At 41.4% G+C, this 22,012-nt stretch overlaps 1 protein-coding gene across 1 annotated transcript in view; it reads right to left on the bottom strand.

The window, feature by feature from the left end:
• PALM2AKAP2 (PALM2 and AKAP2 fusion) overlaps positions 1-22,012 on the bottom strand; it is a 267,640-nt gene that overhangs the window by 150,363 nt on the left and 95,265 nt on the right. Inside the window, exons 4-5 of the mRNA XM_041486284.1 lie at positions 8,358-8,472; positions 7,704-7,725 (exon numbers count right to left, since the gene is read on the bottom strand). Of these exons, the coding sequence (XP_041342218.1) occupies positions 7,704-7,725; positions 8,358-8,472 (137 nt within the window). The remainder of the gene's footprint in view (positions 1-7,703; positions 7,726-8,357; positions 8,473-22,012) is intronic.

Here is a 22,012-nt window from a genome sequence, read left to right as displayed (position 1 = left end):
GGGGGGTGGGAAAGGTAAGGAACAAACCCAATGCATCACCCAGAATACATGACATTTCAAATAGAGATATAAAAGCCTAAAAATGCTGATGTTGACTGAGTAGGATAAGAAACCAGCTATTTTGTACCTGTTGTTTCCAATATTAATCAGGATTTGGCTTTTTTTTTTTTTTTTTCTTAAAGCTGAACTTTAGCTAATAATGAAATCTCACAGAGATATTGATAGGGTAGCTTTTAGTTTTCAGTAAGTATTATGCTCCTGCCAGTGCTGCAATGCCATCGTTCTTTAATAAATCCTGAATTAGTAGAAAGCTATCTTAAATGATTGACTTGTTTTACATTTGAGATTATGATGGCTTATCACAAGCTAAATGTGTATTTTAGAAGAGTTGTTAATAAATTTAAAAGTATTTCCTTGGAGATATTTTGTGGCTGGGTTAAATAAAACTAGCATTTATTGTTCTGCTTGAATTCAGTGGCTGAGCTAAGAGCAGAGCTCAGAGGAGAGATGTGCAAATAACTGACTTAAGGTCTTAAAGTTCAGGCAGCAGACCAAAACAAAACAAAACAAAACAAAACAAAAAAAAAAAAAAAAAAAAAAAAAAAAAAAAAAAAAAAAGAGGGAGGAAAAAAAAAAAAAAAAAAAAAAAAAAAAAAAAAAAAAAAAAAAAAAAAAAAAAAAAAAAAAAAAAAAAAGAAAAAAACCAAAAAAACCCAAAAAAAAACACCCAAAACCAAAACCCCACATTACTTCCTATCAACTGGAAATGTTTTCAACTCTGTATGGAAATAGTTAAATTTATGTTCAAATATGAAATCCTGTTTGGTGTGAAATAGACCATTCTTTTTCCTCCAAGGGTATTTTGCCAGTTCAGTGTAAGATTTGTCAAGCCCTTGGTACTGCCTAGTCCATGTGTCAGGGTAGGAGGCAAAATCCCCCTTCCTTGAAGCCTCTTGTTGCTATAAGCAGGTGAGAGAGGTTGACCAGTGCAGACCATAAAAGGGAACTGGTGAAATGAGAGAGAAAAGTAAATGTTCTGTTTTAACCTGCTTGACTGCACCTAGTTAAGGGAGATACTTTCATCACATTCCCTATGAGCTAACACCCATCCCAGAAAAAATACCTACACCTCGTAGTGTCCTCAGGAAGGACATAATGTGTTACCTCTAATACCAAAGCTTGTTTTGGCAGGAAAATTGGGCCTGATAGTAGTGAAATGGTTTTACTCCCATAGCAGTCAGTGGTAACCACCATTGCTACTGGATGCAGAAAAATAAGACCCCAGGATGAAACTCCATTTCTCTTGTGGACCACTGTAGGTAACTCAGGAAAGGAGTCCTCTTTCCTCCTTTCTGGTGCCAGAAAAGTAAGGCACAGAAGCACAGGGCAAATTCATTTAAAACCCCCACAAATTTAGTATATAAATGAGTTCAATTTGTATCAGATGAATTGGAAAAAATCCCCAAGCCTGTCCAGGCAAATAGTATTTTATTTCATATTTCAGGGGAGAAATGGCAGACTTAGCAAATGGACTTTTATAATTTCAATGCATACTGTATCTCAAAGTTTTGTATTTTTAGCAGTAGAACCTAGGAAAAATAATTGTTTAAGACACACAGCTGACTGAGTACTGGCCAGCAACAGCTGCTTTCTTTTGCAGGGTCACTTGCCTCTAATGAGAAATTGGTACAATGCTTGGTGCTGTTGCTCTGGGAAATATCACCAGCAAATGAGTAGGCCATTATTGAAAACTGAAGTAATTTCTCAGAACAAAGAAGTGGGGACTGTGTTTTTGGTCCAGGGAAAGAAGGCACTTTGTGTTCTGGAAATAGCACAAACTTAATAATTATTCATCCCACAGACTGTCCTTTTGAAGCAGTAGTTTCAGTACACACTCCTCCAGTGACTGAGTGACAGATGTGTCACATGTGTTACATGTCATAATCAATGCAGACTTGAACTGCTTAAGTAATCATCCTCACTTCTTTTGCAGTTCATGAGGATCAATAGGCATGGCTTGGGTACAGTCCTCATGCAAGGACACTGCAGGAGGCAAAATTATTTGCAAATATTTATTTTTATCCCAGTGCTTATAGATGCTGCCAGTATTGAATTAATATTGGTGCTAGTACTGAATTAATATTTTATTATAATTAACATACAGAGAAGTTTAGAAACTTCTCTGTATGTTAATTATAACAAAATATTTTAAAAATTACCTTCAGGGCTCCAATCTGTCCCTGTCATGAGCAGGGAATGCTGGGAGGGCAGTGCAATTCTCATATAGTTCCTTCTGAAGCTAGTGGTGGTGCCACATGTCAGAAATAAGGTAATTGACTACAAGTTGGGGTTGGTTGATTCTGCCAGCTCCTGTTTTGTGTTGCTGCCTTCCCCACCCAGCCTCCAAACAAAGCAAATATGCTCATTTCCCTTTATCTCACTGGCAACAAGGTCTCTTTGATCGAGCACGTTTGAAAGGATAGAAGAGGTTAATTTTACAGGGAATGGTTGAGACGCAAATTAGCATTTTGTTCACATGAGAAGACAGAACATAAAAAACATTTAAACAGACTGCACTCAATATCTTCATTTCAATCTTTGATAAGTTATCAATATCTAAGGATGACATAAAACTAGTTCTGTGTCTTTTTACTACTTGCAACAAAATGAATTTTAGGAGTATGGTGCTCTTCTAGATTAACAGATAGACAAGTGCTTGGCAAAACGTGGGGCCAGGTGATCCTTCAAGGGTGCTCACACAAAGCTAAACCTTCAGAGCTGCTCTGAATAGCTCCTACATGGAGGCTTGTGATCAAATGTCAGGTGGATTAATTTTCCAAGGGACAGATTCTCTTTAAAAAGTCCCATACCACTAAAATTAGTGGCAGATCTTCTGCAAATACTGACTCCCAGGGCAGGGCTGTTCCACCTACAAAGCTCTCTGGGGCTGCATGGGACTGCATCAGGAAGAACAGTGATTTTGTCCCTCCCACTATGTTTGTAAGAACATCAATGGAGGCTTTTGCTGGAAGCTGAATAGTCTGGCTCTGACTTACTGAATCATGCCTTAAACAAGTTGGGGGTTAGGATCCACAGCCGACACTTGTACATCTATAAGCAATATGGTGGGTGAGTGCACCTATCAGAGCAGTAAGAAATGCTGCCCAGCCCCTTCTGAAGGCAAGAAGCCTAAGGGTAGCCATCTCAAGTGCAGGTATACCAATGTATAAAATATGGGCATCAAGCAGGAGGAACTAGAACTTTGTGCCCAGTGTGAGAGATGCCGGAAGAATCACAGAAACTTGGTGGGAAAACTCACATCATGAGGAAACCACAATGGATGGCTACAGATATAATATTTTCAGAAAGATAAGAAAGAAAGAAGAGGAGGTGGAGCTGCACTTTATGTGACAGAGATATCTGTGTGTATAGAGGAGAGCTGTGGAGATCATACCAGTTCTATTTAACTAATGCCTTAGGATTATGATTAGAGGGGTCATCTCTAAGGAGGGTGTTATGTACTGGCCTCCCTGTCAGCATCATGAAGCCAACAAAACCTCACTGTGGCTGCTCAGTGAAGTCTTGGGCCAACTGAGCTCAGTCTTTATGGGTGGCTTCAATTACCCACACATTTGTTGGGAAAAAACCCCAAAACTGTGCACATGCCATCAGGTTTGTGGAGTGTCTTAGGGACTCCTTGTTCCTACAGATACTGAACATGCTGACTAGGAGCAGTACATTGCTAGATTTACTGCTTGCAAGCCAAGAAGATTTATTTGAATTACACTGGTAACCAATGATACCTTGGATACAGTGAGAACACATTGTGGAGTTTAAGGTCCTGCTTAGAACAATGAAGGCCAGTAGTAGGACAAAGACCTTAAATTTTGGAAGGGACAACTTTAATATGCCAAAAGCCTAGGTGCAAGAGATTCCATTGGAAGCATCCAAGAAAGTCAAAGGAGTTTGTGATGAATGATGAGAGTTATTTGAAAATGTCTGGCGAAAGCACAAGAATGGTCTATTCTTTACAAAGGCAAAGGAAGAAATCTAAACAAAATACTTCCCTGCCTTAACAATGAAATGTTAGGTGCAATTAAAAGCAGAAAAGGCAACATACTGGTTGTGGAAAGGCATCCAGTTAGCCACTGGGCACTACAAGCACCTTGCTAGGAGGATGCAGAGATGCAGTCAGGAAGGCTAAGGATCACCTAGGACTAAAGTTGGCAAAAAAAGTCAAGAAGAAAGGGTTCTTCAGTATTTGTGAGCAGTAAGGAGATGGAAAGACACAAGAGCACTGCTTAAGTAGTGCAGGGAAGCTGGTCACTAACAATGGTAACAAGGCAGATTTCTCCTTTTTTGTCAATAAATACATAAATCCACACCCAAGTGTGTTAAGAAAATGCCTGACATTTTCTTAAGGAGACTGTCTATAATATTTGAAAGATACAGAGTTCAGTGGATGTCCCTGATGACTAGAAGAGGCAAAAATGTCATACCACAGGAAGGAACCAAAAGAGGACCCAGGAAACTGGAGGTACAGTGCTTCGTCCCCATGGCAAGTGACAGAATCAGTCCTCCTAGAAACCATTACAAACCAAAAGAAGCAGATGATTGGGAAAAGCCATAATGGATTTACCAAGGACAAATTGTGACAGACTAAACTAATCACCTTCTACAACATAACAGCATCTTCTATTGACATGGGGATAGCAGTGGATGATGTTTATTTAGACTTCAGCAAAGCTTTTGACACTGTTTCCCACACTATTCTCTCGGCCAAGACTTGTGTGAGATGGGTAGGAAATTGATTCACGTGTCACACTCCAATGGTGGTGATAAATGGTTTTTACTCAGGTAGCCAGAGGTGCTGTAATTGTGGCAGATTTAGATGGAGACTGGATGTAAAAGTTATCAAAAGCCTACAACTGAAAGTCAATTGCTGATGAATTTTTACAGGACATGGGGAAAGAACTCTTTAAAGAACTGTACTTGACTCCTCTGAGGGCACAATGGTCTGTTTTGCTCTTGGGCTGCACAGCTTGTCAAGATCAGAGGACAGAAAACAAGAGGAGTCTAAACAATGTTCTGGTTACTAAATAATTTGGGCCAGGTTTCCTAGAACACTTCTTGGCCTAATAAATGCTAATACATACAAAATTCAAACAGAGGCTTGTGCAAAGTGTCCAATTACTGTAATTTTGGCTTCTGTGTGTTGGCTGAAGTAGTAACAAACAGTTTGCATATGAACGGCCAAATATTGCAAAGGATGCATTTACCTCCAAGGCAAATCCAGAAGACAAGGGAGTTACATCAGATCTTCATGTGCTTTTTAGTTTATATATACATTGAGAAATAAACATACACACATGGAGCAAGAGCTTTCTGCTTTCCATTTATTCATGATGTGCATGCAGCATAGCACTGTAGCATGCTTGGTTTTGACTGCAGACTTGAGCACCAACAAATGATGCAATGCCTAGCATCATCTCAGACCTTGTTTAATGGAGGGCTTGTCAGCTGCAAGCCACTACAGAGCTGGCAGTCACAACTGAAGGTGACAGGGCCACAGCTCCCAGCCTCAGCATTTCTGCTCTACTTTCTCTTACTCAGTGATTTATGAAGGCAGTGTGTTTGTACCCTGGAAAATGTAGAATTTGTGTTAATTGTGCCTGGATGATTTCAAGCTCAGAAATTCTCACTGCCAAACACAGCTTTTTTTTTTTAAATTTTTTTTTTTTTCTATGAAAGCTGTGAAGGACACAGAGCATCATCTGATCAGTCACTGGTGCTCACCACCACTTCTTCTTTTCCCTTATAGCCTTTGCTTGGACCTCTCTGGGCTCTGAACATCCTCTAGTAGTGCTTCCTACACACTCAAAATCTCTGTCACCACAAAATTATACACAGGATCACAATGGTGAGACTAAAAAAATGTTTGTAATGTCACTGCATTTACAATAAAGGGACACAGAACAAACAAACATGAGATGTACGGACTTTGGAGTCTTTCACGATGAGGCAGCAACTGAAGAAATTGCCCAAAGAGGTCATTGTTGGTTTGTGTCTGTGTTTTACACAGCCTTCCTGGGTTATCTAGTGGCTCCTACCTTTTTCGAGAGGAGAGAAGAGAAGAGAAGAGAAGAGAAGAGAAGAGAAGAGAAGAGAAGAGAAGAGAGAAGAGGGACTGGTTCACTCAGATGTAACCCCCTGCTCTATTTACTTGCACAAATTGCTCTCTTTGCTTTGACATATTTTTGCAGTTCTTTGTTACCTTTCAGAAATTACAAGCTGTCCTTAATGCTGGCTCAGTCTGTCAGGAAGGGATCCACTGACAGCAGGTAAAATCTGGAGAGCATGGGGGCTCCTTTTGAACCTAATGAAATACTACATTGCTACATACCTTCAGGGAAACTACCACCTCATAATTGTTGGCTTGGGCTTGCTTTGGTTCCTTTGCTATTACAAGACACATGAAGATGCAGGATGCACCTTGCAGGAGTCATAGAAACTCCCGAGCACTTTGGTTGCTAATTCCTGCAGACACTGCTCCTATTTAAGGAACTTACTAATGACCATGGCGTAACTCTGCATAGGTACAAAATATTTGCAATTACCACTTTGTGGTAGCCAAATTCAAATCCTTCAGAGAGAAGAAAGACTAAGTCGTTACAATGGAACATACTATCTGGGATTTTTTTTTTTTTATCATAGCTTTTAACAAAAAACTTGGATTATATTGCTAGCAGGAGTGAAAATTTCTGAACTAGGTCTTTGACTTAAAAAAAGCCCTCTTTAGTAAGTAATATTAATCACCTGGAAAAGACAGCTCCAAGTCAACTCAAATACTACATAGCAATTTCCATCGTATCCCACTGTTTTCATGTTGGGATCGTCCTACATGTTCCTCATCCACATTCACAATACAGCTGCCAGCAGGTGGAGGAGGTAGTCTGAACCTCATTATTTTGTCAGTTTAAAGATATGTACTGAGAATGAATATCTGGTGCTCATATTTATCTGCAGATGCTTTAGCATGACATCATTCCAGGGTCCTAAGGATCCTGGGGTAGCACTACAAGGGTCTCTCCAGCTTCCTGGGAACCATGCATATTATTTATTCACTTGGACACCTAAATTTATAGCTCACACTTTGTACAGATCACACTTTGTATGACACTGAGTTAATAAGCTAGGGATTACTACATCCTCATCCAACCAAGTGAGGTTTTCCTTCTGCAAGAATCATCATGTGGAGAACATTGTTCATCAGAGAAATAATCTGTTTTTAATAGTTGTTCCTTTGTATTAGGGATAGTCCTCATAGAATTTAGCTGGTTATGAACAGAGCATGAGCACATTCAACAGAGAAGACTGACCACAGAGAGGTGAGAAGGAGTTATCCTGTGCTGAAAGGGGTCAATAACACAGAAACTGTAGGATGTCTGCTTTAAGTTACTCATGCTGCTCTTTCCCTTTGTGTGAGCATAAGAGGTGGAGCTCTGCCAAAGCAATACTGTTTTACCACAACAGTGATGTTTGTGCTTGCATTATAGAAATACCAAAGAAAAATGTAATGACTCTAGCAAGGAATCAGAAACACACAATGAAAGAAAGAAACCCACTCTTTAAACCTTTGCAACAAAGCTATAGTAACAACTCGTGTAAAACCCAAAGCTATACAATAATAAAAAGGCACTTACCACCATCCTGGTGGGAGAAACTCTGTGAAGGGAAAAAATAGGATGTTTGGTTAAGCCTTTAATAGTTCAGGTTTAATTTGCTTTACATCTTGATTTTTATGTTAGGCTTGCTTTTATGGTTCCTTGGAAATTTTGAATGGGTATCTGTGATTGCTGCTCCTTGGATTTTGGTGCCATCATAGACTGGGGGAGGGGGACATGGTGCCCCTCAACTAGATGAAGAGCTCTGCTTTTTGTTACAGGCTGTAATGTTTTGAAGTGGCATTTGTGGCAAATGCTACCATCTTGGGTTTCAATGAGAGCAGGGAAGTTTTAAATACTCTCAGGACCCTGATGATATCTTTAAGGGGAGCTGAAAGCTCCCTTAAACCTCATGTGGTTTCCCTGCTGACAGGGAGACAGCCTCTGAAATCCCTCTTCAAAAAAAAGCTGGGATGGAAGGGAAAACCCCAAAAAACCCAACCAGAATAAATCTGATGCCACTATGTCTTTTCTAGTCTTGCTTATACTTTTTTAAGCTAGGTGCTCTGCAACTGCCCTCAATCTTTCCTTAAGTGCATGAGTTATAACTACTGCTTCCAAATGGAGCTAAGAGTACACTTTGGTTTCAATCTGTGCCCAAGTGTCTTTTCTTTTTTCTTTTTTTTTTAATACCTTTTGCAAGTTGTCAAAGGATTTCTCAGTCTCCTTTAGTTTCTCCAAAATTATTTGTTCTTTGGCAGATATTTGTGATTCTTCACTTTCTAATTTCTGTATTTCTTGTTCCAGTCTGTGGAAGACATACAGACATGAACATACACACAAAAATAAAATGTAAAAATTAGTTCAATGAGATAGAGCTTCCTAGATATTAACTGGCATTTCAAATGTCATCAGGAACAACTTTGCCTCGTATTATTCACAACTGATTTCCTAACACATGAAGGGCCCATGAATTATTTGTAAAACAAACAGATCTATTTACAGGAAAAACAGTGATTATCTTATCCACTTCTGCAAAAGCATATACAGATAAACTAAAAATATACTTCAGTATTCCTTCACTCCAATTCCCTTAACATCTCTAATTTTTACTTTCATTTTAGAAATCACAGTGAAGAATATAACTATGAACATGCAGTAGTATTTAGAGGAATAAGTGTCTTCTAATGTTTCCATACTCCAGACAATGAAACTGCAAATAGTTGTTGGAAAATGGCAGTCAACCAGCTGTGGTAGGAGTTTCTCTTGAACCCATATTTTGCCCACTCTCCTTTGGGATAGCTATCTGTGCTTTCTACTGTTACTGCATGACACTGGGGTCCCCAGAGACTTTGGGTAATAAAATACATAGGCAGTTTAGAAATAAACTTACTCTGCTAGGCAGTAAACAGAGCACTCGCATTTCTCTTGTCAAGACCTAGTGGCTGAGCCTCACACCTTAAGATGAGTTGATTATGATTTGGAACACACTTTTATAGAGCTTAGATTCTCCATTACTTTAACTCAAACCTCCTTTAATTGACATGATTTATTCAGATGCAGGAATATTCCCTCTTGCCCCCACTCTCCTCCTTTATGTGTGCCACAGTTTTTGTTTTCTCACTTTTGAAAAGAAAATGAAAAAAAAATTATATCTATATATATATGTAAAAAATAAGTCAAGATGAATACATTTGGACAGGGATAGTTACCTAAAACTTTCTTTGTCTACCAAAAGATCTGTAGCATCTGTAGCTGCTCATAGCTTGTAGAACCATATTTCCTTGAATGTGACATACCAGCATCACCCAGTACTTTCCTTACCCATGGCTGCTTGCTCCTGCCTTTCTGCCACCACTTTTCAAATGAAGGATCAGGACACAGATCCACATTAAAGGACACATTTTTGCTCTTTTCCAGCCTTGATCAGCTCAGGACTCCACTATGCTTGCTCAATCACAAGGCAGAGAGCATGGAGAAGATGATGTAGGGAGGAGAGAAGGAGGAATGGCTTCTTTGACAGATCTGACAGATTGAGTTTCTTATGAAATTCTTGTGTTTAAATATAGATGCAGGGGTCTAACTTTAGGCACCCACCTGGGAAATTTTTCCTCACTTTTTAATTGTATAATGATGAAAGATTTGTGGCACTTACTGATAATGCTTTTCATTAGCGACAACAACTTGCTGAAGAGGAAAAAGATGGAGACAGTGCTACCAGGACTTAGAAACGTGGATGAAGCTGTTAGAAACAGGGAACTTCTGTGTGGCACTGAAGAATGCATAAAACTCATTGTATTGAGGCAAATTGCCTTTTCCTCACTGAAATCTGTACAGATAGACTGAGAGCCACCCAGGCTCTACACAGAATGAAGAAAAAATTGCAGGAAAACTACAGATCATTCATGAGAATATACCTGTTACCTAGGGGGGTCATATACCAGACATTGGTATCCGCAGGAGGTTCCTTTTTACACTGTTGCTAAATTTATATCACTCCAATTTGTGCTCTCTAGGCCTAAGGGTTGAGGCACCTCTGCTGAGGTAACATAAATACTCAGGGTCAGAGCTTCTATGTGAACTGTTGTATATATTCTTTAGTAAACCACTTGGGTACCACAGACCTCTCTGAAAAATTTGAACATAGAGTCCTCACCACTTTTTGGGCTGTCTTTTTACATATGGTCCAGCAATGCAAAAAATTAAATCATGCAAACTGAAGGCTGCTTTGCATGGTTTACTTTTTTAGTGAGTTTCACATAATCAGAATTGCTCAATGGTAAGGAGAAGTGCCTGATTTTTTTGACGGCAACACACAAAAGAGTCATCTGAAAAATAAATGCACTAGTATCACATCTGTTTTGAGCAACATGTTGTATAATGGCTTAAACAGTAATAAACTCATTCAGAGTGCACATGTGCACATATATACATACATATATATATATATATACACAAAGACCTTACATTCTTCCTGTGTAAACCCATTAAATATCAAAGAATGTCCTTTTCTCCTAGCCCAGTTTAAAAAGGATATGCCTTAATTGCCATTTGACACCTGGCAAGGAAATTCTGTAATTCCCTTGTTCCTTAGCAGAATTCTTAGCAGATTTTGGACTGGCCTTTGAAAGATGGCCAGTTACATAAAGAACTGCAATATCTGAAGTGTTTTAGGGAAGAAAATTAAGAAAGAAAATGCAGATTCAGATAAGGCATCAGATAAAACAGATTGTTAGTATTTCTGCTTCATTGGCCCAGGCAGCTACCAGATGACTGAGATTTGCTAAACTGTTTCTATAAGAAGAAAATTGGGTCAGACGGTCTGGGGTTGCTGTGGCATGGGCAAGGGTTTTGTTTCAGTGATTTTATTAGAGTCCTATTTTCCCAAATATCACAGAAGCAAATGGGAAATTTTGTCACTCAGAAAGCCAAACCTGCCTTGCTGCTTGTCTGTCCTGCAGCTTTCTTCTAGTGGATGGCTGCCATAAGCATCCAAGAGTGTAAGAGGATTTTTGGGGCGGGGGGGCTGTTTGTATAAGCTAGGAAGCCAAGTGACTTTCCTTCTCATGTTAACAGTGCTGCCCTGCTTTGAAGAGGAAGGAACCACAAGCAGCTGAAAGGATGCTGTCTTTTGGACAGCATTTTGCTGTCATTTAGGTGACCCATATTCTTCAGTTAATAAGACAACAGGCTTTATAGGATAATAAAGGCTGGAAATGACTCTGGGAGGTCTCCAGCCCAACCTCCTGCTCAAAGCAGAGCCAGCTGTGATCAGGCCATGATGATCATGGCTTCTTCCAGCTGGGTCTTGAAACTCCTGAATGATGGGGGAAAATAAGGCTACTTACAGGCCTTCTCTTTTAGACTCTGTTGCTACCAAGACCTACAAAATTCAGACCAGAACCTTACAGTACTGCAGGGGAAGGAGATGTGCCAGATTGATAACAGAAGCCCAGTCTGTGTGTTTGGTGGGATTTTGACCTAACTGGGCACTACATGACTGTGGACAAGGCAGCCAGGGCAGCTTCTGAGAAGACCAGAGGCAGAAACAGCATATGAATTCTCCTGAAGAGATGCAGGGATATGAACCACAGGAGCTGCTAGGTAGGACAGAATACTGTATTTTAGGTGACAATAAGGGGAGTTAAGCAAGGAGATCTAAGAGGTGAAGAGGCAGCAGGCGAGGTTTGGAACTGTGTACATTTACATTAGCACTCAGTACCCAGCAAACATTGTGCTTGCATACAGGACTCTGCTTTGTGCTCTGAAGGTGCTGAATGCACTTTCTCAAGTGAAGGATTTCCTCTGTTTCTTCTCTTTCCCACACTGAGATGCTGAAACCCACAAACCTGGCCTATCATTTTCCTCTTTGCTTAAAAGCAGAGGCTGTTCTCGACCCCAGGAGAGACCCTGAGCATGGTCCTGCAGGGCATTCACAGAGTGAATGCAGATGCTGATGCAGAATCACATTGGTTTGAACACACAAATCCTAAGTCAGCAGAAATATGCCTGAAGAAAATAGCCTTCTCTATCCAGCTAATTAATTCTAGCAGACACAGACTTCTAGAGAAATCTACATTTGGCTTAGCAGTGTTTTGTTTTTCAGGGTAGGAGGGTAACAGCATAATAAACAGGGAGAACAGCTGCAGGTTTATGAACCAGTTTCTTTAGCCTCTGCTAACTATGCATTTGGGGTTGTACCTGAGAAATACTCATGCAATTTCTGCAGTGAAAACAGAAATGTAATAAAAATTATGTCTGCAGCATACACACTGGCATGTCAGTGGAAAAAAAACATTCATCAGAAGTAACAAGGAAAGTATACAAGTATTCAGAACTAAAGAGAAAAACAGGAAAGACCTAATCATAGTAAACACTTGAAGGGAAAAGGTGACGGATGCATATGTGTAGTGGGGGATGGTTCAACTTTAACTGATTATTTTGCTACTTCTTGACTGATACCATAAATCAAGTTGATACAAAAGCCACAAATAACACAGTAATTAGTATCAGCTCTCTCAGAGCTGAACATCGTGTGGTGTTACAGCCAGTATTAAAATGGCAGAGTCACAAGCAGAACATTGCAACAAACCCCTGATATTTACTGAACAGAGAATTAAACACCAAGTTTAGGGATAACTGTCCTTGTCTAAAGGGATGAAACTGATCTCTACATTCTCTCTGTACCTTCGGATTTTGCCTTCAGGTATCTTTTGACCACAGAGCAAAACTGGAAACTGAACCTTTACATGTAAGGTTCATCCTCCTGGAAGTACAAGGCCTTCTGCAAAAGTTCACTGGCAAAAATGTTCCATTTCATGGGCCTCTCATTCCCATTTCTTTTAGGGGCAGAAGGAACCTGTTAACTTACACAGTTCAGAACAACCTTGGAAAATGAACTTACAAAGGCAAAGGGTGCTCCTGAAAGACATGTCTTTTAAACCAACATAACTAGATCCTAATCCAGCACTTCAGCCCTTGACAAACTTCCTGTTACCTGTATCAACTGCCAATTACCAGCAACCTGTCTGTAAGCCAGCATGCCTATGAAACTGGAACCCAAATCTACATGCCACAGCTGTGAACAGTACCCTTTGTCTGCTGCAGGGGAGGGGGAAAATCACTGAATGATCTTCAGTTTATTTTCTGCATTGGCTTAGTTTTTTTAGCAAACAGCAGCAGTTGTTGTGAAGCCAGTAGGACCATTTGTGGATGTCACTCTGTATCAACACACAGCCAGTGCTGATGGCAAAAAAACCTTCTTGATTTCATGTCTGTTGCAGGCTGAAATGGGATTTCAGATTTGAGTAATTCAATGCCTCTTAATTTAGTTTTTTTTGCAGTGCTCATCCTTTTTTGAACAGCCCACTTGCAAAGAGGAAAGCTGGCAGGGCACATCTTACGATTTTGAACAGGCTGTTGTTTACAGAGTGCAGCTGAAATTCAAGAGCTGCAGACTTAATTAACATCTTTGAAAAGGCAAAACCTCCATGACTTGAAAAACTGGGAATCCCTCATTGCCAACCAGTGCTTGGATATGAGATTCAGGCATGATGCTGAATGACTCTGGTAGTCCACATCAATTTTGCTGAACACATGAGAAGGGAAATAATTCCCTCCACCCAGAAAAAGCTGCATCCCAGTACCACCTGAGGAACTTGAGAAGAGGAGTAGAACTCCACAATTCACTTTGCTATCTGAAGTAAATGTGTATATACACAGAGAGAGAGCAGGATAATGATATTCTGCATCTGCCTAGTGTAGGATGAGGTTAATCCATGCTAGACAAACCAAGGCCACCAAGTCAAACATTGGCCACAGGACTTCTTGAGCTAAGCAGGATGAGGTGGAAAACACAACACCATTACTTTGATTTAACTACTACAATGTTGCCTGCTCTGGATGTAGAAGACTTAATGTAATGCAAATTTTTTGACCTGGAATTGAAGAAGTTATACAGTTGAGCCCCTTTCCTTGTCAAATCAACAATGTTTACATATTAACTTTGCCTATCAGGTTTGCCTAATACAGCATTAAATCTCTCAAGTATGGGAACCTTCAGCACTCTGGTGTGACTCTTCCTCTACCTGAAACTACTTTTTCATGAGCTGCTTTTTCTCTTCTTAAAATGTTACCTCAGCCTAGTATGATTTCCTCATATCACTGTAACACATAACTTTTTGCCCTTGTGGCACTTACAGCCCACATTTGTTTTTGGACTTTTACCAGTGTATATCTTCCTAAGTCCAGTTCTTTCAGTATTCTTCAAATGGGAGATGTCTCCAGCCTGGGTGAGATTGCAACCTTAAAAACTTCCCACTAACTCAGGAGATGGCAGATCACTGACTGGAAATCAGTGAATCACTATGCCTTGGATGCTTGCCCTTAAAGCAGAGGAGTACATGGCTTGACCCTCCTTTGGGAATGGAGAGGGAAAAAAGTTTTAAAAAAGACCTGTTCTGAGCCCAGTCCAGTGACTAATGATCAAAGAGGTGAAAGAGCAGAAGAGTCTACTTATTAGTCTACTTATTTTCTCTGTGTGCTTCTTACAGTGTTTGGATCAGGAAGCTCCTGTTTGTGCTCCTGACCAGGCTCCAGACAGAACCTGGAAGATCTGACCAAGTCCCTGATCAGTCAAGTAAATGCCCTGATACCTTAACCTGCCCTGGTAGTATCTGTCTCCTGAATCATCAAGCCTCTGGACCACTTGAATTTAAAACAAATGGCACAAATGTTCTGGTTTCTTGGCCCAGCCAGGTAAGATGAAAATGGTTATTTAGGCTCTTCCTGGTGAAGCTGGGTTTTTTCTCTCCTCTTTACCATTATTCTCATTTTCTTCTTTCCTCCCAGATCCAGGCCTCCTGCCTCTGGAGCTTCACAGGCCAGTGTCCAAAATATTAAGGCAAATGAAGTAAGAGCCACAACTGATATAAAACGCTTGGCACAGATCTTCATGTCTAGACAGACAGGTTGTCACATCAGAAAACAGACAGGACTTACACTGCCAGTACAGAAGTGCATCATCTGTAGTTAATTGTTTGGTACTCACTGGGATGGCAGGAGAAAGGCAAGGAAGATAAAAGACCCATTTGAGAGAGGATACGTGCTGTACTTTGCAATGGAAAGGTGAAGGTACAACAAGTCAGGAAAGACACAGAATCCTGCAGAAACCTGCTTGCTTTCCCATGGCTTTAAGTAAAATTGGCAGGATGAGCACCAGGACAGATGTCCTAGGATGTCTGAGAACACACAAGAGTGCAAGGGACTACCATACCAGTGTGACTTTTGGCCATAAAATTTTCTTGTGTTGCAGGATGTGGTCTGGGTGAAGGAAAGTTGCAAGCGCAATTTTCCCCAGCACAGAGTCCCTGTACATAGCAGCACGCACCCAGAAACTCAAAAAGCAACACAGGTGTGGCCAGCCCTGTGAAAAAACAGCTTGTTGGCTTGTAGCAGCTATGCACATGAAATTCGTTTAGGTTTAGCAACAGATGCCAGCAGTTCAGCTGTACAGTGGGTTGTGTTATTTGTATCTTGGGACAGATCCAAGAAATAGAGGAGAGCAATTGGGGGATGACGGCTGAGTGCTCATTCTTCTATCGTGCACCAGTGCTAGCTGCTGCAGTAACCCAAGGCTAGTGCAGATGTACGACCAAAATGGACGCATGACCTTATGCAGTACCCACACTACAAGCTGCCAAGGAAGGAGGATGTTTTTCTGCAAATCCTGTACATGCTGATATACTGGAGATGCACACTGAGTTACCTAGAAGCATTTACAGGAAAGGCAGGAGGCCTGGAAAATCTCTATCATCTTTTTAAGTGGAGGGAAATTAAACAAAAAACCAAGACTTAAAGTATTTTCTCTGAAGAGATTTCAGCCTCCCATGGGAATATTCCAAAGGGAATATGCCTTTTGTCTCTGATTTACAGTGTCAGATGAGAAATGAGCTGCTAACGCTCATGTGGTGCTCAGGACAGAACAGGAGCACGGCAAAGATGCCCTGCAGAAAATGAGCTGGGTGCTGGTCCACCACCCATCTGAACCCACCTGGTCAACAGCCATCTGAACATGAGACAATTGTGTGCCCAGATAGCCAAGATTGTTAATGGCATCCTGGCCAGCAGGCCCAGGCCTAGGGCCCAGGGCAGGTGGCTCTCCCCCTCTCCTTGTCACTGATGAAGCCACACCTCAAGTTTTGTGTTGAATTTTGAGCCCCTCACTCCAAGAAAGACATTGAGTTACTGGAGCATGTCCAGAGAAGGTCAACGAAGCCAGGGAAGACTCTAGAAGGAGGCTCAGGGGAGCTCTCACTGCTCTATACAACCACCTGAAAGGATGTTAGAGTGGAGATCAGTCTCTTCTTCCAGGTAACAAGCGACAAGAGAAGAGGAAATGTCCTCATATTATGCCAGAGTATGTTTAGATAGGATATTAGGGAAAATTTTCTTCACTGAAAGGGCTGCCTAGCATTGGAACAGGTTGACCACAGAAGTGGTACATGCACTGCTCCTGGAAGTGTTCAAAAGTCATGTAGATGTGGTGCTTAGGGACACTTTTCTGAATGGGCTACAGCAGAAATGCCTTAAAATTCTACAAGCTCAGAGCGTAGGCAGTGCTGCAGTGAAAAGCAAAACACAAGGGAGACTGGTTTTAAAGGAAATGTTGTCAGCTAGGGCTGGAGATGGTGTGTTCTTCTGTCTGGACCTTAGGTCTCTGCAGCTTTTTCCTCAACTATCGATTTTGTCTGCCTGTGAGACCTGGGAGGTGCTCTCTGTGCTCCCATCTGTTCTTTGCAGGGAGCTGACGAGGGTCACGCACAGCAAGTCTTGTAGAGTCGTGCTTCTCAGCCACCCATGGGCTGCTGCAGTGAAGGGCAGGGGCAAAGGGCATAGTACAAGAGTTGTGCCTGGCAGAACTCAAGAGCACACCTAGAGCGAAAAGACAAACTTTTTCCTGGTACAGGCTCCTTCCCTTTCTGCCTCCCCTTTCCTTTCTCTCCATTCCCCTCCTTCTTTTCTTCCTTAAATTCCTGCAGAGGTTATTTCCACTCAAACTTCTGCTGTGTCTTTTTTTCTGTTTAGACAGAGCACTGCCTCCATTGAAAGTCAGTGTCAGCATTTTCTCTATTGCTGGGAACCAGGACTACCAGAGAATTCCCACTTTGGGCTACTTGGAATCCCTCCCTGCCCCCACCATGTTTGTCATTTAGCAGTATAGAAGCACACGCAAGTGAGTCTTTCATATGGCAATGAAAAGATGTTGCAGTTATTAACTAGAAAAGCAAGGTTGTCAAAAACAGCACTCATGGGCCATAGCTATCTATTTGTATACTTGCAGTAGTCTCCAGCAAATAATTTTGCCTCCATTCCACCATCTTGATCCAATACATTTTGTCGATATGATAGAGCCCAGTTGTACTTCAGTCCATGCTTATCCCTAGTAGATGCCTTAGCTGGTATTATTAATTATATTCACTGTGAGATTTCCATGATTTTGGTTTGACTTGACTCATATTTGCTGCTAAGAACTGCATGGACTTTGTAATAGGCTTCTGGTGCAAACAAGGGATTATCAATTTGCTTCCTCTTGTGGTGGATATATGGCTATTTCAAGGAAAATGGTGTTACAAGCTTGTTGGTGCAAAAAGCATTGCCCAGCATCCAGCATTCTGACCTGAGGTACGCCATGTGATTGAGTGAATTTAGTCTGAGAACAGTACTTAAAATGAAAATGAACCCCAGAAAATTAATGAAAACCTAATCAAAGTTTTATAACGGTGGAATTTTTCTGCTCTCCTGTGCCTATTAAAGCACAACTACCATAAAAAGCTGCAACTGACAGGAATCCCATCTGCCTCCCTTTGACATTTTTGAGCATACTTCTCCTTGCCTTTTGTGCTGTGCTTTATTCAAGACTGCCTGAACCTGTAAATGCCCTCAGCAGTCCTTGACAAAGGAACTAGATGGTATGTGCAGCTGACAATCAGTATGCGTCAGGCACTGAACTTCATTAGGTCCCTTTAAAAATTCCCCATATTACATAACTCTACAAAAATACACAGATCCATCCCCCTGCTTGCCAACAGGGACAGAAAAAGAGCAGCAGGAAGGGGAACACCCAGTAGGAGCTGTAACTTGTTTTGTTTGTTTCTTGATACAAACAATTTCTTGGATCTGAGCTTTGCAAATCTGTCCTCTGCTGTCATTCACTTACAGGAACTCACAGTTCATTTTTCCAGGGTGAAGGCTGATGCGAGGCAAGGAACATGCCTCATGGGAATGGATGGACTGTACACCAGAGCAATGAGAGATGCATCAAGCTGCTGCCACCCTGAGCATGATGACTGCAGGGTCCTGATCCTGCTTTCCCCATCTGATCTACCTTAGGGCTTTTATGTTGTGCTTGTTTATTAATTAGTGCTGGGCAGCAAACATCCCCATGTCCCATAAAGCTGCTGGAACAAACACAGCTTCACTGGGGAGAGGTTTTGCCCTGGTGGGGTAGCTCCAAGGTTATCCAAAGTGCTCCTGCTGAGGCAAATCAAGCCAATCAGGAAGCCCCCAGAAACTTGGGCTGTGTTTGGTTTGTTGTTTCCACCCTTAGACATTTCCTGCTATTGTTCTTGTCGTTTTCTTTGAGTGTTCACTGGGCTGGTGGGTGGTGCTGCTACTACCGGCAGGGGAGGCCTCCGGTCCTCTTGGGCACATGGAGAGCTCTGTGCCATTCCTTTCACAGACTCCCAGCAGTAGTTTCTGGCATACAAGTTCAGGGAAGGTGGACCTGTGGCACTAACTCCATCTCAATGTGCAAAGCACAGCTCCTTTTCCCACTGGTTCTTGTCAGCTGGGCAAGAATGAAATCATACCATAAAATGATGAATGAATTCCAGCTAAAGACATTGCTCACCACCCCTGGAGAAGGAGAAGGTGGGTGAATAGGTGAAAGCAGCAAGTCCACAGCATCCTGGGATCCATATAGATAGCTGTGGAAATACTGACTATACGCCAAACATGAATGGCTCTAGTTTTATCTCTGTCACGCAGAGCCTGGCTTTCACTTTCCAAGGGTACAGGATTTCATCTGCAATGATCTAATGCCACCACACCACTAGAGGACCAGAAGGGCTATAATTCTCCAGGTCTTCCACACACAATGCCTGAATCTCATTTTTTAACTCTGAATTTCATGATTCATTTTTTTTGTTTCAGATCCCTCTCACAAGTATCTACCTGCAGCATGAAGGACAAAAGACCTGGATGCTGCACTCCATTGGGTGCTGTTTCAGTCTTAACTGGAAATCACAGCTTACCAGTTCCTAGACCATCCCAACTGCTCAGGTAATCATGAGCACATCTTTGGATTTCATGTACAGTCCAAGACAGCTTTCTGTGCTGTGGACAGATTGTAAAACTGAGTTTGTTCTTGGACAGCATCTACAAATCTGCAGAGACATCCATGGAAGTGTGATGTTATTGCTGAACTGTAGTGGTGAATAGAGACAGCTACAGAGCTGTGTGAATGAAGAAATGAGTGGGAATAATTGCTTTGATATTACTTGAGGCTCCCTTTTCCAGCCCTTTTCTCCACATTACCTAACATCAGCCACACCTGAGTCATTGCCATCTGATCCTTCACAGTGCTGGAGCTCAAATAAAATAAAAAAGGAGATAATGTTTAACAATATGACAATGCTTTTCTAGTCCCCCTTGCTGGCTCATGAAAACTTGGAATGAAGTACAGTTTTAACAGTGGAATGCTGAAAAGTTTGCCTTGACTTTGTGCTGCATGTTTGTGGTAGGAGTCAGCTGATGAGTTCCTGCCTGCGTGGGTCTCAGAGGGGTGAAATTCTTGACCCTGGACTTCCCAAGAGCTTCAGAGCTTCAGAATCAGGATAACACAGACATCTTGGCTGATTTGTTTCAGTAGCACAAAAAGCAGTCTGTAGAGCATCTGTAGAATGGGATGGGTTTTAAAAGGGTTAGAAATCTTTCTTTTTAAGAGAACTAAAACCATGCTAGGGTCCTTGTTTTGATGGCTGACCTCAAGCTGATCATAGCAGGGAGATGGTACAGAACTTCCTTTCTAAGGGTAAATATCAAAGAGGAGAGCCTCAAAGCACCTAGCAGCATGGTAACCCCCTACCTCCTAATAAATTACTTTGCAGTTGGTTCGTTATCCTTTCTGCAGCGAGCTGAAGAAAGCCAAGTACAGCCTGATGAGCTCCTGGCTGTGATCCCAGGGCTAGCTGGTCATGAGAAGCCAGTACACTTCCTTGGTTTCAGTGAATCCCAGGGCTATGATGAACCTCCCTCACACAGGTCTCCTTGACTGTGCAAACCATCTCTATGCCTGGAATGATGGTATTGAGGGATGGGCTAGCAAGGGGAGATGGTCCATGTCACATCTATGGAAATTTCTGCTACATAACTTGAAAAAAGAGGCTAAATTTTTTTCAGGGATTTCCTAAAGTCTAAGTAGTTAATTTTGTCTGTTTTTGAGTCTTGCAGTCTTCCTAATGCTCAGGAATCCTGGACAGGAGAAAACCTCTGCTGAGTTTTGTCATAACCATGAATATTCTTGGTCTTACATGTACAATTGACCCCCTTGTCTCTTTTCTGTGTCTACTATGCTTTTTATGTTGGTATTTGAACAAGGCACTCAAATAAAGTAAGTTCTTGTAAGAATGGGTAATAATAATGTAAGAATGGGTAATAATAAATATCAGACCATTGCAAAAATCTGCTTTACAGACAGATCATTTTAATTTGCTTTGTCTAAAACATGAGATGAAGGAAAAGACTTCACAGATGTCCATAGTATTGGGAAGGTTGGGGCCCATTTCCCAGTTTATTTCATACAGGCAAGTGTGCACACATTCAGGACATGGGAAGTTAAGAAATTACTGGCCAGTTGCAGGTTGTAGAAGATATCTGTAGGAGCCATCTGAGATGTACAAAACCAGCTTGAAAGTGGTAAAGGTGCTCTTGAAAATGGAATGCAGGTACTTTTGAAAGCTTGTCTCCTCTGATATCCATGCCAATTAGTTATGAACACTTTTCCAGCTTTATTGCTTGAAGGTTCTTCATCTGTGAACATTTATAGGTGAAGTAATCAGGCAGTAGATGAAAGAGCAGTACTCAAAGCTTTGAATTTAAACAAGAGAGATGAACAGGTATCAAACTGTAGGTATGTATGTAGTTCCAGTGCTTTGAGCAGATGAACACCTGGATGTAAGCCAGTGTTGAAGTGTATCTCTAACTCAAAACTTAAAGAGTAATCACATTAATGTGACAGCTCAAAATTAGGAATTGTCCCAGTGCTTTGGAATGGACAAACTGAAAATAAAATCAAACTAAAGAGGCCTTATTTGAAATATGGCATAAAAACTGAGAACAACAATATTCTGGGTGCTGGAATGCCATCGACTGCGTTATGTCTACCACCAGACAAAGGCAGTCGGAAGTGCAGGCTGTCAAGATGACTGGCCAAAGGGCTGGCTGATTAGTCATTAGGTGCCAGATGGACACCACCAACTGTCTAAATGATTTCTCCCTCATTTGTAATTGGCCTCAGTTGCGGCTGAGCTCCCTGGCTGTGCCTGCAGCTCTCAGGTCTTCTGTTGGCAGCCGCCTTGGTATACACCCCGCAGGCAGCATGCAAGCTCCTGTCAGCACGACAGTCCCTGAAGGAAGTGTGGGTTTTCTGGTCATGCCCTCCTCTAACAAATTTTACCTCATTTGTGGTGTGGAACATCCACGTCACCATTTCATTCCACCCTCCTTTACTTGTTTTTTTTCCTGCCTGCTTCTCATTTTCATGTCAGCTATTGCAATCAGTCACAAGG

Source organism: Pyrgilauda ruficollis, unplaced genomic scaffold, assembly GCF_017590135.1.
Source record: "Pyrgilauda ruficollis isolate IOZ18807 unplaced genomic scaffold, ASM1759013v1 scaffold75, whole genome shotgun sequence".
Taxonomy (NCBI): domain Eukaryota; kingdom Metazoa; phylum Chordata; class Aves; order Passeriformes; family Passeridae; genus Pyrgilauda; species Pyrgilauda ruficollis.
The sequence above is the reverse complement of the archived record's forward strand: the minus strand, read 5'-3'. Positions and strand labels throughout refer to the sequence as shown.